This window comes from Colletotrichum aenigma, assembly GCF_013390185.1.
Source record: "Colletotrichum aenigma strain Cg56 chromosome Unknown KSG_Cg56_contig20, whole genome shotgun sequence".
Classification (NCBI taxonomy): domain Eukaryota; kingdom Fungi; phylum Ascomycota; class Sordariomycetes; order Glomerellales; family Glomerellaceae; genus Colletotrichum; species Colletotrichum aenigma.
Genome location: NW_023500926.1, coordinates 516 through 13,001, shown reverse-complemented (window position 1 = coordinate 13,001; position 12,486 = coordinate 516). Strand labels below are relative to the sequence as shown.

Here is a 12,486-nt window from a genome sequence, read left to right as displayed (position 1 = left end):
CACCAGGCTTCACACCAAGCAGACCAGTCCATATAACGGGGAAGCCGAATAATCATTCAGGATCTCCCGCCAGTAAGATTCAAGGAGTCTGCCGAACAAGCACGCAGGTCTTTTATAACCTAATCTAAAAGCAGGTATCATGCCTTTTCTGTACTCAGCCGGCCGGATACTGTAGTGGACGAACACCCTCCATGCCAGTCGCAGCTGAAACAATGCAGGAGAGTCACCAGGTGCTGCATGGCTCAGTGGTATAATGTATCTAGCCTCACAGAGAGCTAGCTCCCTCCGCCACCTGGTGGGTATACAAGAGCACCTGCAGCAGCACATGTGTGTTTTCCAGCTCGTAGGCGACGAATTAATCCATAAAGGGTGATATCTATAAAGCAAAGTAGTTAACCCCGGCGCCCCTCCTTGTTCGCCGCGGCTGCTGCGACCCTATCTCCAAGCCGCCCATATGCCAAATGTGTAAGCCATAGATAAAAAAGTATACAAGCCGGGAGCACGACAGCTCGCCTTCTGGAATCAAAAGCAGCCGCCCCACACAACCAACGCCATTCCCGCCGCCCCCTCCCGGAACCTCGCACTCCTCTCCTCGGCGGCCTCGGGCGGCTCCTTGTACCATGGTGCTAGGTCCTGCACCTTTATTAACCCCTCTAAGCTTCGGAACAGGCCGAGAACCCTCCGCCTCCTCCTGCGGTCCCTCAGAAACGCTTCTGTCACTGATCTATCGCTTTCAACGAGGAAAACCCCCGCAGCCCTTTCAACCATGTTCGTGCAGATGTCTTCGCCGTCGGGGCGGTGGCGCTTAGCCCCGACCCGCAAGACGAAGTCTCGCGACAGCTTCGCTTCGTAGTGCGTGTGTAGGGCCATCGTCTGTCGCGTGACAATGTGCCACGAGTGCGCGATGGCCTCTTGCATAAGCCTATCGTCCGCATGCCCTCTCGAGAACACGTCAAAAGACGAGGTGTAGTCGTTAAAGTAGGCCTGGTGCTCAGCGTCGCCCCAAATCCTGTTCGTGGCTTTGGCGTCCAGCCAAGCCGTCTGCCTTGCCTGGAGGAGCCCAATAAAGACCTCCTTGAGCAGGATGAGCATCGCCCGATTAAGCAGCCTGTCAGACAGAATGATTGCCTCCGCTACCGAGGACAGTGTCATGCGCGAGGCGATAGACATCAGGCCCTGCCCGCTTGGCTTCCCGTTAGCCCATGCGGCAAAATACCAGTGGTGGACGAAGGACAAGTAGGCATATACGCACTCAGGCCGGACGTCGTCGTCGTCGCTAAAGTCTACAGACCTGTCGAAGCCCTCCCTGTAGAATCCCATTATGCAGCCTTGAAAGTACGACGAACACTCGACGATGATGTCGCGGTGGACGAGGAACGTTGTAGAGTGGCACCGTATTATGATTAGCTGCGTTGTGTCCCTGTAGGAAATGTTAGCGAAACCGCCCAGCCTGCTGCTACACCTTAGCCTACTCCCATGCTGATGAGGAGGCGGCGTTCCCGATACGTAGTCTCTAACCTGCTCTTCTGGGCTGCCGCGCCCTTTGCGAAGTCGTATAGTAGCCGCACCATATCGCCTTAGGGGAACAGCACAACAGAATAGGTGTGCGTGCGTGTATGTGGTGTGTGTGTGTGAAGAGAGAGAGAGAGAGAGAGATGGCCTAGGTGACGGCCGGCGGTAAGGTACCTAAGGTATGTTGAGGTTGTATAGTGTAAGGTGCCTTAGCGGTCGCTTGATGTGGTGGTGTTTAGTGTTACTGAGGTGGACAGTGCAGTTGGGTGGGAATAAGCGGCTCTGACCACCTGCGGGCTGGTGGAAGGTGGGCTTTGGTGCATTAGAAGGAACCTAAGGGTCATGGGATTGCAGAAGATGAATGTGAAGTTGGGAGGGCGGGAAGGGTAATTGCGAGGAGGCGTCACCTTCCCGACGGGAGAGTTGCATCCACTGGCTCTAACCAACGCCGAGATAAAACCACAACTGCAAAGACGACGCCGGCGGGAAGGCCCATGGGATGACTTCCGTAACGAGAAGGAACGGCGGGGGACCTCCTGGAATCGGCAGCGCAGGCACTGCCCGGGCCGGCTAGTGTGCTTAGGTAGGTTTATGCAGATGGCAAGTGGTGAAAACCGCGGCTCGGTCGGGTGCGGGCCGGAAGGCGCAGGCAGCCCAGGTAGGTAGGTACGCGTGTAACCGGGTACCTCGGGGAAGGACCTCCTGGGGACGTAGCTTGTTAGCGTGTAAAGATGAACGAACACCTAGGAACACTCAAACCGCCGCTTAGAGGAGGGTATACTTACCACGGGGCAACACTATACATAGACAAAATAACGACACAACGTTGCAGTTGTCCTGGGGAGCGGGGTCGCTGCTGCCAACACTGACAGTGTAGTTATGTGTGGACCCTACCTTACCTTAGGTGATACTCTCCGTCTGTCTAGGGAAAGGTACGTTGAGGTAGTTAGGGGTGCAGAGGATAAGTGGCGGGGCAGAAACTAAATCGACGTTAGCTAGAGACTCGCGGGTAATCTTAGGCGGGCGCTAGAAGCAGCAAAATCAAGCCGGATGCTCTTAAGGCGTGTATAATAGGCAAGACCAGAGCTTGGACCAAGGGGGGATATAGTAAGAAATTAGGATCCCAGAGTACTTCTGCAACGGCGCGGTGGGTGACCCCTTCCCTCCCTCCTACCTTATCTTTGTTTAATACAACGTCCGTTTTTGAAGTGGAATTAGAGCGTGAGGTAGTGAGACTCCTGACAGAGAGCAGGTACGGAGCACGAATCACCTCACAGCACCTTATACTCGAGCCGTATAATATGTAATATTTGCGAACCGTTCAGGCAAAAGGCTGTCTGCTTGTCTATTTCAAATCGCTCTTTCTCCCTCGCTCACCACCACTGCAGCCTCAAGCCTCCTTCCTTCACAAATCCCATCCCACAAACCCCTACCTACCATGCCCATCGAAAACAACAAGTACCTCTCATACCTTAGACTTGAGTACCTACCTATCTATCCATGGCATACCCTCCAGCGTCGTACACCCCGAACTCATGCTACCTAACTTCCTTATAGCAACCCCTCTTCACTAAAAAAGCAGTACTAACACTAGCTACCTCATACAGTCATTACCATCATACGCATCTTATAATCCACGCGCATGTTTGACGCATGCATCCCGGGGCGCTACTGCTAACGCTACCGGGACCCCCCGGCCCCCCCGCCTGGCTAGAGCCCCGATTTGTCGCCATGGCTTCCTTCCCTGCTAACGCGGACCGGCCCTTCCCCTTAGGGAGACTACCCCGCGAGCTGATCGACTGCATCTTCAGCTACTACATGTCGATAGAAGAACCGTTTGAGTACCTGATCCCCTTCTCAACGGCCAGCTCGTTGTGGTTCGACCTGGTCCATCCCTCTATGTGGGCGAATGTCTGCCTGAACGCCATTACCTCTGAGGACATCAAGCCCGCGAAGCGACAGCAAGCCCACACGAAACAAGATTGATTGGGGAGATTGTCGACCCCGAGAACCACAGATGCCGTCGATGCACGGCATGGGCGCCACATAAGGTACCGTCCATTACGTCCACTTCCGAGCCGCCGAGGGGGCCCGGGCACCTGGGCGCTGGCATTGGTAGAATGGAAGGCTCCGGCGTTTGGTCCCGCAGATCGGGGCTCAGGGCTTTTACTACCACGAACGCGAAAAGATGGGGCTATGAGGGTGGAGTTCGCCCGACGCACCCATGGGGTGGGTGTCTTGTTGAACACCGAGGTTGAGGCCGACGCGGAGGCTGAGGCAGAGGCTGAGGCGGAAGCCGGACGGACGACGATCACATCGTTCCAAGTTCGCATGTCGTACTCATAATCTCTTACTTGTAATTACTAAGCCGGTTGCAGTCGACAGAGGCGTACTCGGACGCTTCCAAGGCCCTGAAGATGTAGAGAACAACTTGGGGCTGCTAAAAACACCTCATCCCGACCCCTGGGGTCAGCCATTCCGCTGTCTAGAAGAATTCAGCTGTATGGGCTTTTTTCTTCGTAGCCGGGATGAAGTCTAGGAGGAGCGCTGTGCGAGTACCATTCGGCAGGGAGGTTGGAAGCGTTCCAGAGTACCACAGATATAATAATACTTCGCACCGAGCGGACTCGCCATCACTAAACAAGGATGACCTGCAGTTGGAAATCCAGCCCGATAGGCTGGGAGCGAAAATTCCACCATTGTGGCTGATTCGCATTTCATTAGCTACCTAAAAACGCCTGATATCAAAACAACAACGCCTGATAATCACGTCTGATGATGACTGCAAACCCACCGCGTGCTCTAGAGTTATGAACCCCTAGGTCCCCTACCTTCCCCCTTCACACCCCCTTCTAAGCGCCGGGTAGGCACTCCCTCAGCATTCCATTGCCATCACATGTGTCTTCTGCCGAAAGGGAGACCCACCACCTGCTCAGCCGCCCATGCTGATCAACTCGTCATCATCCACATCCCAGACGCCGCGGTGGCGGAGGACGTTGCGTGCGAAGTAGGACGGGCCACCCCCAGGGAGAGTAGCAGCCATCGGCGCGTTAGCGGCGTACCCTGCGAAGATAGAGATGTATTCCTCGAGAGTCTTCTCGGCGCTGGTGCTGGGGTTGAGGATTTTTTCCAAGCCGAAGGCGAAGCTCAAGCCTGCGTCGCGCATAACAAAGTGCTTGAGCCTGACTACCGGGGTCGAGAACAGATCGATAGACATGACCTCCCCCTCTGGCCGCCGGACCTCAGCCTTTCCAAGTTGTAGTTGTCCAACGCCCCTCATGATCTCGTGGTAGTAATGGTCCCCACTCTCTCCGTTCGCGCTGAAGGTGGCAACATCGTCAACCAAGACACCGAACCACTTGCCCCTCGCAGCGCCACTATCCATGACGTGTACTGAGAGCCTAACATAGGCATGGTCAGGCGTGTTGTTGATACTGCCGTTGTAGAAGCTAACCAAGGCCACGACCCGAGCGCTCCCTCCAGGGGACGCCCCAGCCTCGGCCAGACCCTCCGCCTTTAGGTCCACTGCGGTCCGAAGCCTCTCTGACAGGCGCTCGTTTGATGTACTGAAGATGATAGAGGGTTGCTCGCTTGACTGCTCGTTGGCAGCGTTGACGCATACAGCCGCCTTGAGCGCCAGCCGACGGCCGATCTGATTGTTGGATCCGCTGATGTGTTGGGCGAAATCATTAGCGCGCGCCCTGCCATGTGCGATCTCCATCAGGGAGAGCTGGTTATCGCCAATGGCATACTCGGGATTAGAGTCGCTACTCAGCACCATGCGGAGCTCCGTCAGAACGCCTGTCGCAACCAGCTCCTCCTCACGCTGGCGCCGGGTGGCGCTGTCGGGGATGATGGTACGGGTTTGAGAGGCCATCGCTGTAGACCGAGATTAGTATGTGTAGCAGTGGACTGGAAGTAGGCAACCGCGTAGAGGTGGGTGTGTCTGTGTGTGCTTACCTTCCAGGTGTGTGGGTGAAGTTGAGGATGTGGGTAGGCTGCCAGGTGCGGCTGGATTTTTGGGGAGAGGTCGGATTCTCGGAGGAGAAGGTTGAAATCTCGGGAAGAGGCCCAAAGGCAGGAGCCGAAAAGGTAGTAACTGCTACTGTTGCGGGTATGTGCCTTGGTCGAGAGTCTTTCGGAGTTGCCTGCGATGGTGGGCTTGTAGGCTGCAGCGTTTGTGATGTGATGTGATGCTGTTGATGTCCAGAAGAGGTTTGAAAAGGGTAGCAGATGAGCCTCGGCCGCCTTAAATACCTTACCTAGCGCGGCGGGTGGTGAGTGTCAAATGAGGAAGTTGCGATGCAGCGTGAGTGCAGGCAGGCTGCACCGGTGATGTGGGTGGAGGGTTCCACTCAATAGGTTCCAAGAAGGAGGGACGGGCCTGGAGTAGATGCCTGAAGCCAGCGGCAACAAAAGAGATGGCGAGAGAAGGCAAGCAAGCTACCGGTACAAAGACAGGTAACACCTACTCAAAAAGGGAGAAGGCAACAGTTTCCAGATCCGGGACGAGGCGCAAGCGGCAGGTGCATGCTACTGGGCGTAGCGACCTCAGGAGGAAAGAAGGGATTAACCCATTCCTCAAATGATCGTGCTGACAAAAGCGGCAGTTACCAAGCCGTCAAGGACGTAGCTTCTAAACCTGAGAAAGTGATGAACTTCTCTTTTCTTTTCCTCCCCTCCCAAGAGGTATCTCTCCTACCTTGATTTCTACGACAGGTGCGGTGCATCCCGCCCCTTCCTCCACCATTATCATGTCAATAGGTGCGTGACACAGGTTGAAGGCTCTTCAGAGGCGGGCTGCAGTAAGGGTCAAGAGAACGGATTACCGGAATCTGCGCCACCCCCTAACTCCTCCCAAGATCCGTGTAACCTACAACCTATATATAACCTCGTAGGCCCTTTTCTACCATCATCATCTACGACAGGATCTCGCCGCATTTCCCACCCCCAATGAATACACAACGGGCAAAGAAGAGGAAAAGCAACACCAGCGATGTCTAGGATCTGGTCAACCCATCACGAAGTTAACAATAGAAGCTACGGGATGATGTAAGTCGACAGGAAGAAGAGGAAGAAGAGGAAGAAGAGGAAGAAGAGGAAGAAGAGGAAGAAGAGGAAGAAGAGGAAGAAGAGGAAGAAGAGGAAGAAGAGGAAGAAGAGGAAGAAGAGGAAGAAGAGGAAGAAGAGGAAGAAGAGGAAGAAGAGGAAGAAGAGGAAGAAGAGGAAGAAGAGGAAGAAGAGGAAGAAGAGGAAGAAGAGGAAGAAGAGGAAGAAGAAGGCTGAGGTGAGCACAACGAGGAGGAACACTTAATGTCGCGAGGCTTACCGACCACCTTAAATCCAAGGAGCTTGAGCAAGTTCAAGATCGGACCTCTGGCTTCTGAGGTTTACCGCCTGTATTAAATCCGGGACTTTAAGCAAAAAGGCGTCTCGCCAGCGCTCCAACTCTTCATCCGCGCCGACTGATATTATGTTCCATTATCACCCCGATCCACCGTGCGAGTTTCCCATAAAACCTCTCTGTGATTCCGTCAAGACCGCCCAGCACTTGTGTGATATGTGTAGACAAGTATTCCATGGGTGTATGCGGACGTCGGTTAGCTATTAGACCTCTATGAGGGCTCGGACGATTACGAGCGTCTCTCATCCTAGCACAGAGAGTTGCTTCTTTCTTCATCACCTAGGTGGTGGCTAAACCACATGATAACTATCGTGTACTTGAAATTCTTGTCGTCGTTGATCCGGGTTCCAATTTAGGTTCGTCTCCAGCTACTAACTGCCTTTTGTTGTGCGAGACGTCATCGTCACAGGCGACTCACGAACACCACCATCATATTCATGCCTGGCCTGTTTGTCTCTTGCCTGCGCTGGCGCGCAGCTTCTGCGTTGACTCCACTGCTGTTAAATGCCTTACTCACATTCAAACGAGGGCTTAGCCGAGGACTTGCCCCAATCACCACACCGCTCCTGCCACCACAAGCCCCCCCATGCTAGATACGGCATTGTCACAAGCTATCTACTACTGCTATACTCACCCCAGCCCATGGGTTGTTCCTGCCTCCTGGTACGTAAGGTACCTTCCGCACGCGGGCTAGCCTCTGTCGAGACCTCTCAGCTGTGTCATTAGGTGAAGGCCTCACTCCTAACCAGACTCGGGCCAGAGAGTTGGGTTCCCCCAAACACCACCACCAGGTACCTTACTACTACAAACAACAACCCCATCCACAATCAATCACATCCACAATCACGACCAGAAGCCGCCGCCACCGCCACAGCAGGCCTTGGCCAACAGCTTCCGCCTTACCTTCCTTCCCTCACGCTCAAGACACCAGGCCAGGGGTGCAGTACAAGAGACGAATATCTCCTCCACCCTCGGTCCTATCCCACAAGCTCAGGTTTCCTTCCTAGACCACCACTAGCAACAACCTTAAGCTTCTTCTCACACATCACCTATCAACACCGAAGCCTCAGCTAGCCGCACTTCACATCAATCCTCCCTAAGGTAGGGAGCACGCTACCCCATGAATACCCATCGCTCCTTCCGACCAACCTTACCTACACAATGCTAACAGGTGCTCAGGGGAACCCGCAGAGAAGAAAAAGAGAAACGGAAGGGAAAGGGAAAAAAGGAAAGGAAAAAAGAAAAAAAAAAAAACACCGCAATGATGACTTCCCCGCAGCGCACGGTCAATGATACCTTGGCTTTCATCTCCAGGAACCTCGTCTCCCGCCATGCTGTCGAGTCGATGACCAAGGACACCCTCGAGAGCAGGCCGACGGACGCCGAACTCCGCCGCCTATGCCAGGACACCATCCTCACGATGAAGGAGTTCACATCGGGCCACCAAGTTGTCTCCTGCGCCGTGCCAGGGGCTGTTCGGGCTCTAGCATTGGCCTTCGACAAGCTTCAGCAAGCAGACACGAGCAGGCTTTCGGTTATCATGAATGGGGGTATCAAGATCGGTCGGGAGTGGGATGAGGACGCATTCCAGGAGAATGGTCGGATGAGATTCTTCAAGGATATCATACATGAGGAGGTCCCCGGAACGCTTCTCTGGGAGGTTGAGGTCATCTCTGTCCCCGACGGCTCCGGCGGCTGCCGCAAGGAGCTGAAGCACGACACCACCCACGTCTGGGTCCCCTTTAAGCCTGGCGCTGGCGAGGAGGGGTCTCACCTGGGCGACTTCTATGCCGCGTTGTTCCAGGAGTACCTGAGCGTCGCGAACAAGGTGCCTGGCAAGACCTCGGCCAAGTACTTCGAACGCACCCCGTCCACCAACGAGCTAACCGTCTGGGACACCACTGGCAACCACGTCAGCAGCTTCGCCATGGCAATGATGCACGTCCTGGCCGTCCGCATTGCCAGGGTCAACCCTTCCGACGACGAGAGAACCAGCCTCCGGAAGATGCTGCAGGACGAGATCGTGGCGCGCTACTGGATTGCGGAGTGCAGGGCTGAGGACAAAAGCGACCAGAAGTCCACGTTCTTCTCGATGGGACTGCTGTTCTGGGCCATCACCCACCCTACGGAGCTGGAGGCCAAGATCAAGGGATAGTCGGGATTGACGCCAGGGAGTCTAGCTGCGAGGATGAGCAGGGACGTGTCGGGTGGCTTTGCGACGCATGAGGATCAAAAATCATCAGGCTGCCCGCTTCTGGCAGAGTGAGGGAGTTGAGTTGGTAACCTACTTAGGTATTACGTGTCGTAAGGGGGGGTGGATGGAGGTGGAGGAGCCGTAGGCATGGAACCCAAGGTACCTACCTAGCCAGCCTACCTATTGATGAACATGGAGGGCCAGTAAGCAGGTCTCCATTTCTAGAAGAACACAGTCGGTTAGTACTTGGTCGCCTTTCCACCGCTTCCGCTAGGTGATGACGGCTTTGGTCTCGGGGCAATGTTCAACCCCAGCCAACCCATGATATCCACTTCCCCTTCTCCCGCCGGTCAATCGGAGACCGCGCTTAATTGTACGCGCCAGTCTGATCTGCACGGTGGCTTATTAGAGGACTTATAGAACGGCCAGAGACCGCACCTGGTGACCCCACCTATCATATCATGCCCATCACACCACAAACACTGCTTCCGCCGCTGCTATCTGTTCCCTTTTAATTCCTACGATTGTACCTTACCAATGACAATGAAAGGGATAAGCAGCTTGAAGGCTAGTGTGGTTGGAAAAGTGTGTTAGTGGGGGTTCGCATGCCATCAGTACACATGACCAAGACCTTCCATCCAAAGGCAAACCACACTGGTTTTGCTCCTCTCTCAGCAGGTAAGGTACCTAGGCAAGCATACATACCCACGTCAGCATCTTCCCCGAACGTCCTTACTCATCATCACATCTCTATGCGTACGTCCATTCCATTCCATGATATTTTGTCTAATATTCAAAACTACCGCTTAGAGGGAACCCTACTCCAAAACACTGCCTACCGTCTCCCCAGCACCCAGGCGTCAGTTTCCACCTAAGGAGCACGGCTGCTGATACCTCCGTTTTGTTCAGGACGTAAGCCTTCGACCACAGCAAGAACAAGCGCAGATGATGTGCCGCATTATCACCTCCTCCATCTCCGAATTTGATACAGTATTTGTCGTGCTCAATCCTGCCGCTCCGCCCTGGTACCCCAACTACGTTAGTTGACGAGAGGGCGGTTTGAGGCGGGCCCTGAGCACGCACTCCAGTACATCTGCTGTATGGTTTGGATAGGGAACTCAGTACGACGGTCTATACTTCGATGTCCTGCCCCTCCCGAGGACCGTGACCGCAGCATATGCCCCTTAGGGCCCGTTAGGGTCGTGTACCCACCACAGATTCCTCACGGGCTCTGGCGATACGGTCGAATGGAGGCCTCGGACGAAGAACCTCAGGTTCCTATTCCATCCCACGTCAACGTTGAACCTGCCGCGCAAGTCGGCTTGACCCAAGTTGTCCTAGGCTTTTTCCGAGTAGAGGAATGAAGTACGCCGAGACATGCCCTTCGCCCCGCTGGACCTGCTCGGCTGGTGGGGCCAGGGTATTGAAGCGACCGCGGCCGAGGGGAGAGGGCTGTGCAAACGCTTCGCGACATCGAGGGCGGCCAACTGATCGTCATCCTTGACGGAGACGTCAGCGTCCGCGTCAAGAAGCTGTTGGATGATGCTCTTGTCCCCACGTCCAAACAGGGTGCCATCGCCACCCAATCGGGCGCAAAGATGGGCGGTTGTTGACCCGTCTGGTCACTTGGCAGTCACATCGATGTCATCCGATTTGATGAGGGCTTTCATGAGCTGGGGTAATGCATCGAAGTCGTCCTAGAGGGCGTCGTATCAAGCCTGTGTGGTTGTGCGACCTGACTAGAGGTCCACGGCGGCCCCCAGTGCCACGAGAAGGAATGTTTCAGTTGGGCGTCAGGGCACAGGGGCTTGGACGTTGACACCGAGTTGCTGCGCGAGCCAGTTCGCGTATCGAAACCGCTTGGTACGACAAGCCCTGGGTAGAGTCTGCTGCCCCCACGACGTTTGGTCCGTGATGGATGTAATTCTCTGCTGAAGGATGCGTTTAGCGATTTTGATGGTCCTGGACCTGGGTATGTAAACACAGCAGAGATCGTGAAGCAGTGAGACTGAACGCTCGTTTCCAGGATGTGAGGCTCTCCAAGCACAAGCACCAATGATACAAGTCTTACTCATCGGGGCTGAGGTGAGTCGCCATCGGAAACAATGCCTGAAGCTCAGGCTTTGATGAGTCTTTCGGCAATCTTGGACTGTCCATAATAGATGGCAGTATGAATTGGTGTCTTGGCTGCGTTCGGGGCGTCAAAGTCGGGATTGAAGTGGGGTGGGTGGCCAGGGTCGTCCAGGTCATCGCAAGACCAGCATGGCCCGGGGCTCCTGAGGGCTACGTCCGCGCCCTCTTCAGCAGTCTCTTGACGAACCGCTTGTTCCCAAACAACGATTGCTACTTGAAGGGCAGTGTAGTCATCAATCCAGGGTATGATATCCTGCAATCCCGCAAGCATCACGGGCGGGGGCGGGTCACCCTCTTCCCGGAGTTGACCCCAGTAAGGTGGCAAGGTGACATCTAACTTATCGGGGTGGTTCCTCTTAGTATAATCCACTGCGAGTTCGAGAAGTGTAGTGTCCCCGGTGATGATGGCTGCGAAAAGTGCCCGTCCATCGATTTCGCCCTCAATTTCACCCTCGATGAGGGTGCGAATTGGTGTGTCTAAGTGGTAAACGAACCCAATCAGTGAGAGGGTTTAATTACGACGATAAGCATAAGTGTGCGTACGCTGAGCGTGTAAAGAAAGATAGTACAGCTTAACGGCCCTTAGTTAGGCTGATATATCGATGGGATATATTTCTACACCTGTCGTGTGCGTATTCAACACCCGTGTGTGCGTAACATTTGGGCGAACTCTATAAGTGGTTTCAGATTTACCGAAGACAATCCTCCCAGGTCGCCTTCCGGGGTACATACAGCAAGTGCATCAATACCATCGCGGGCCTCGGCCGGTATTGAAGGGAGTTGAGGCTATTCCCGCCGTCCCCGCGCCCTTATTCGTGACCTGATTAACCCACAACCATCACAGCCATCACAGCCATCACCAGGCGAGACTCCAAGTGAGCAGCAGATAGACTACTAGCTCACCATGGAGGCAACCACCTCTCGAGCCCTTCCTGCCTCCCGATACTCGCGTCTCTATAGCCATCATACCTAGAATCTACCCAGACAGACATGCTTAATACATAGGAGTAGCTGGTCAGGTTAGGGGGGCGGGTGACGCTCTCTAGAGCTTCGCAGGGCTGTTGACGCCGAGAAGCTGCCTAGCCTTTTTAACCAGGGGCGACTTTAAGCGAACGAGATGCTTAATCACCAGCTGCCGCAGAGCGTACGACGAGGGTCTGTTTGAACGTTGAGCAGGGCCCTCGGGTCCTTGTCGATGAGCCAGCTGATGTCTTTCATGTCCTTATCGTCCGTCTTTTCGATG

The 12,486-nt window shown here is 54.7% G+C and overlaps 3 protein-coding genes across 3 annotated transcripts; 1 reads left to right on the top strand and 2 right to left on the bottom strand.

Moving 5' to 3' along the window:
• Positions 1-522: 522 nt before the first annotated feature.
• CGCA056_v015046 (uncharacterized protein) lies at positions 523-1,571 on the bottom strand (the record flags this gene model as incomplete). The annotated part of the gene is made up of 2 exons (XM_037330287.1): positions 523-1,420; positions 1,519-1,571. The coding sequence occupies 2 exons, from the start codon at positions 1,569-1,571 to the stop codon at positions 523-525; spliced, it is 951 nt and encodes a 316-aa protein (XP_037171325.1).
• A 2,873-nt stretch (positions 1,572-4,444) lies between these two features.
• CGCA056_v015045 (uncharacterized protein) lies at positions 4,445-5,389 on the bottom strand (the record flags this gene model as incomplete). Its single annotated transcript, XM_037330286.1, has 1 exon — positions 4,445-5,389. The coding sequence occupies one exon, from the start codon at positions 5,387-5,389 to the stop codon at positions 4,445-4,447; it is 945 nt and encodes a 314-aa protein (XP_037171322.1).
• Positions 5,390-8,180: 2,791 nt separating this feature from the next.
• CGCA056_v015044 (uncharacterized protein) lies at positions 8,181-9,071 on the top strand (the record flags this gene model as incomplete). Its single annotated transcript, XM_037330285.1, has 1 exon — positions 8,181-9,071. One exon carries the CDS (start codon positions 8,181-8,183, stop codon positions 9,069-9,071), a length of 891 nt encoding a protein of 296 aa, XP_037171323.1.
• Between the last annotated feature and the right edge of the window lie 3,415 nt (positions 9,072-12,486).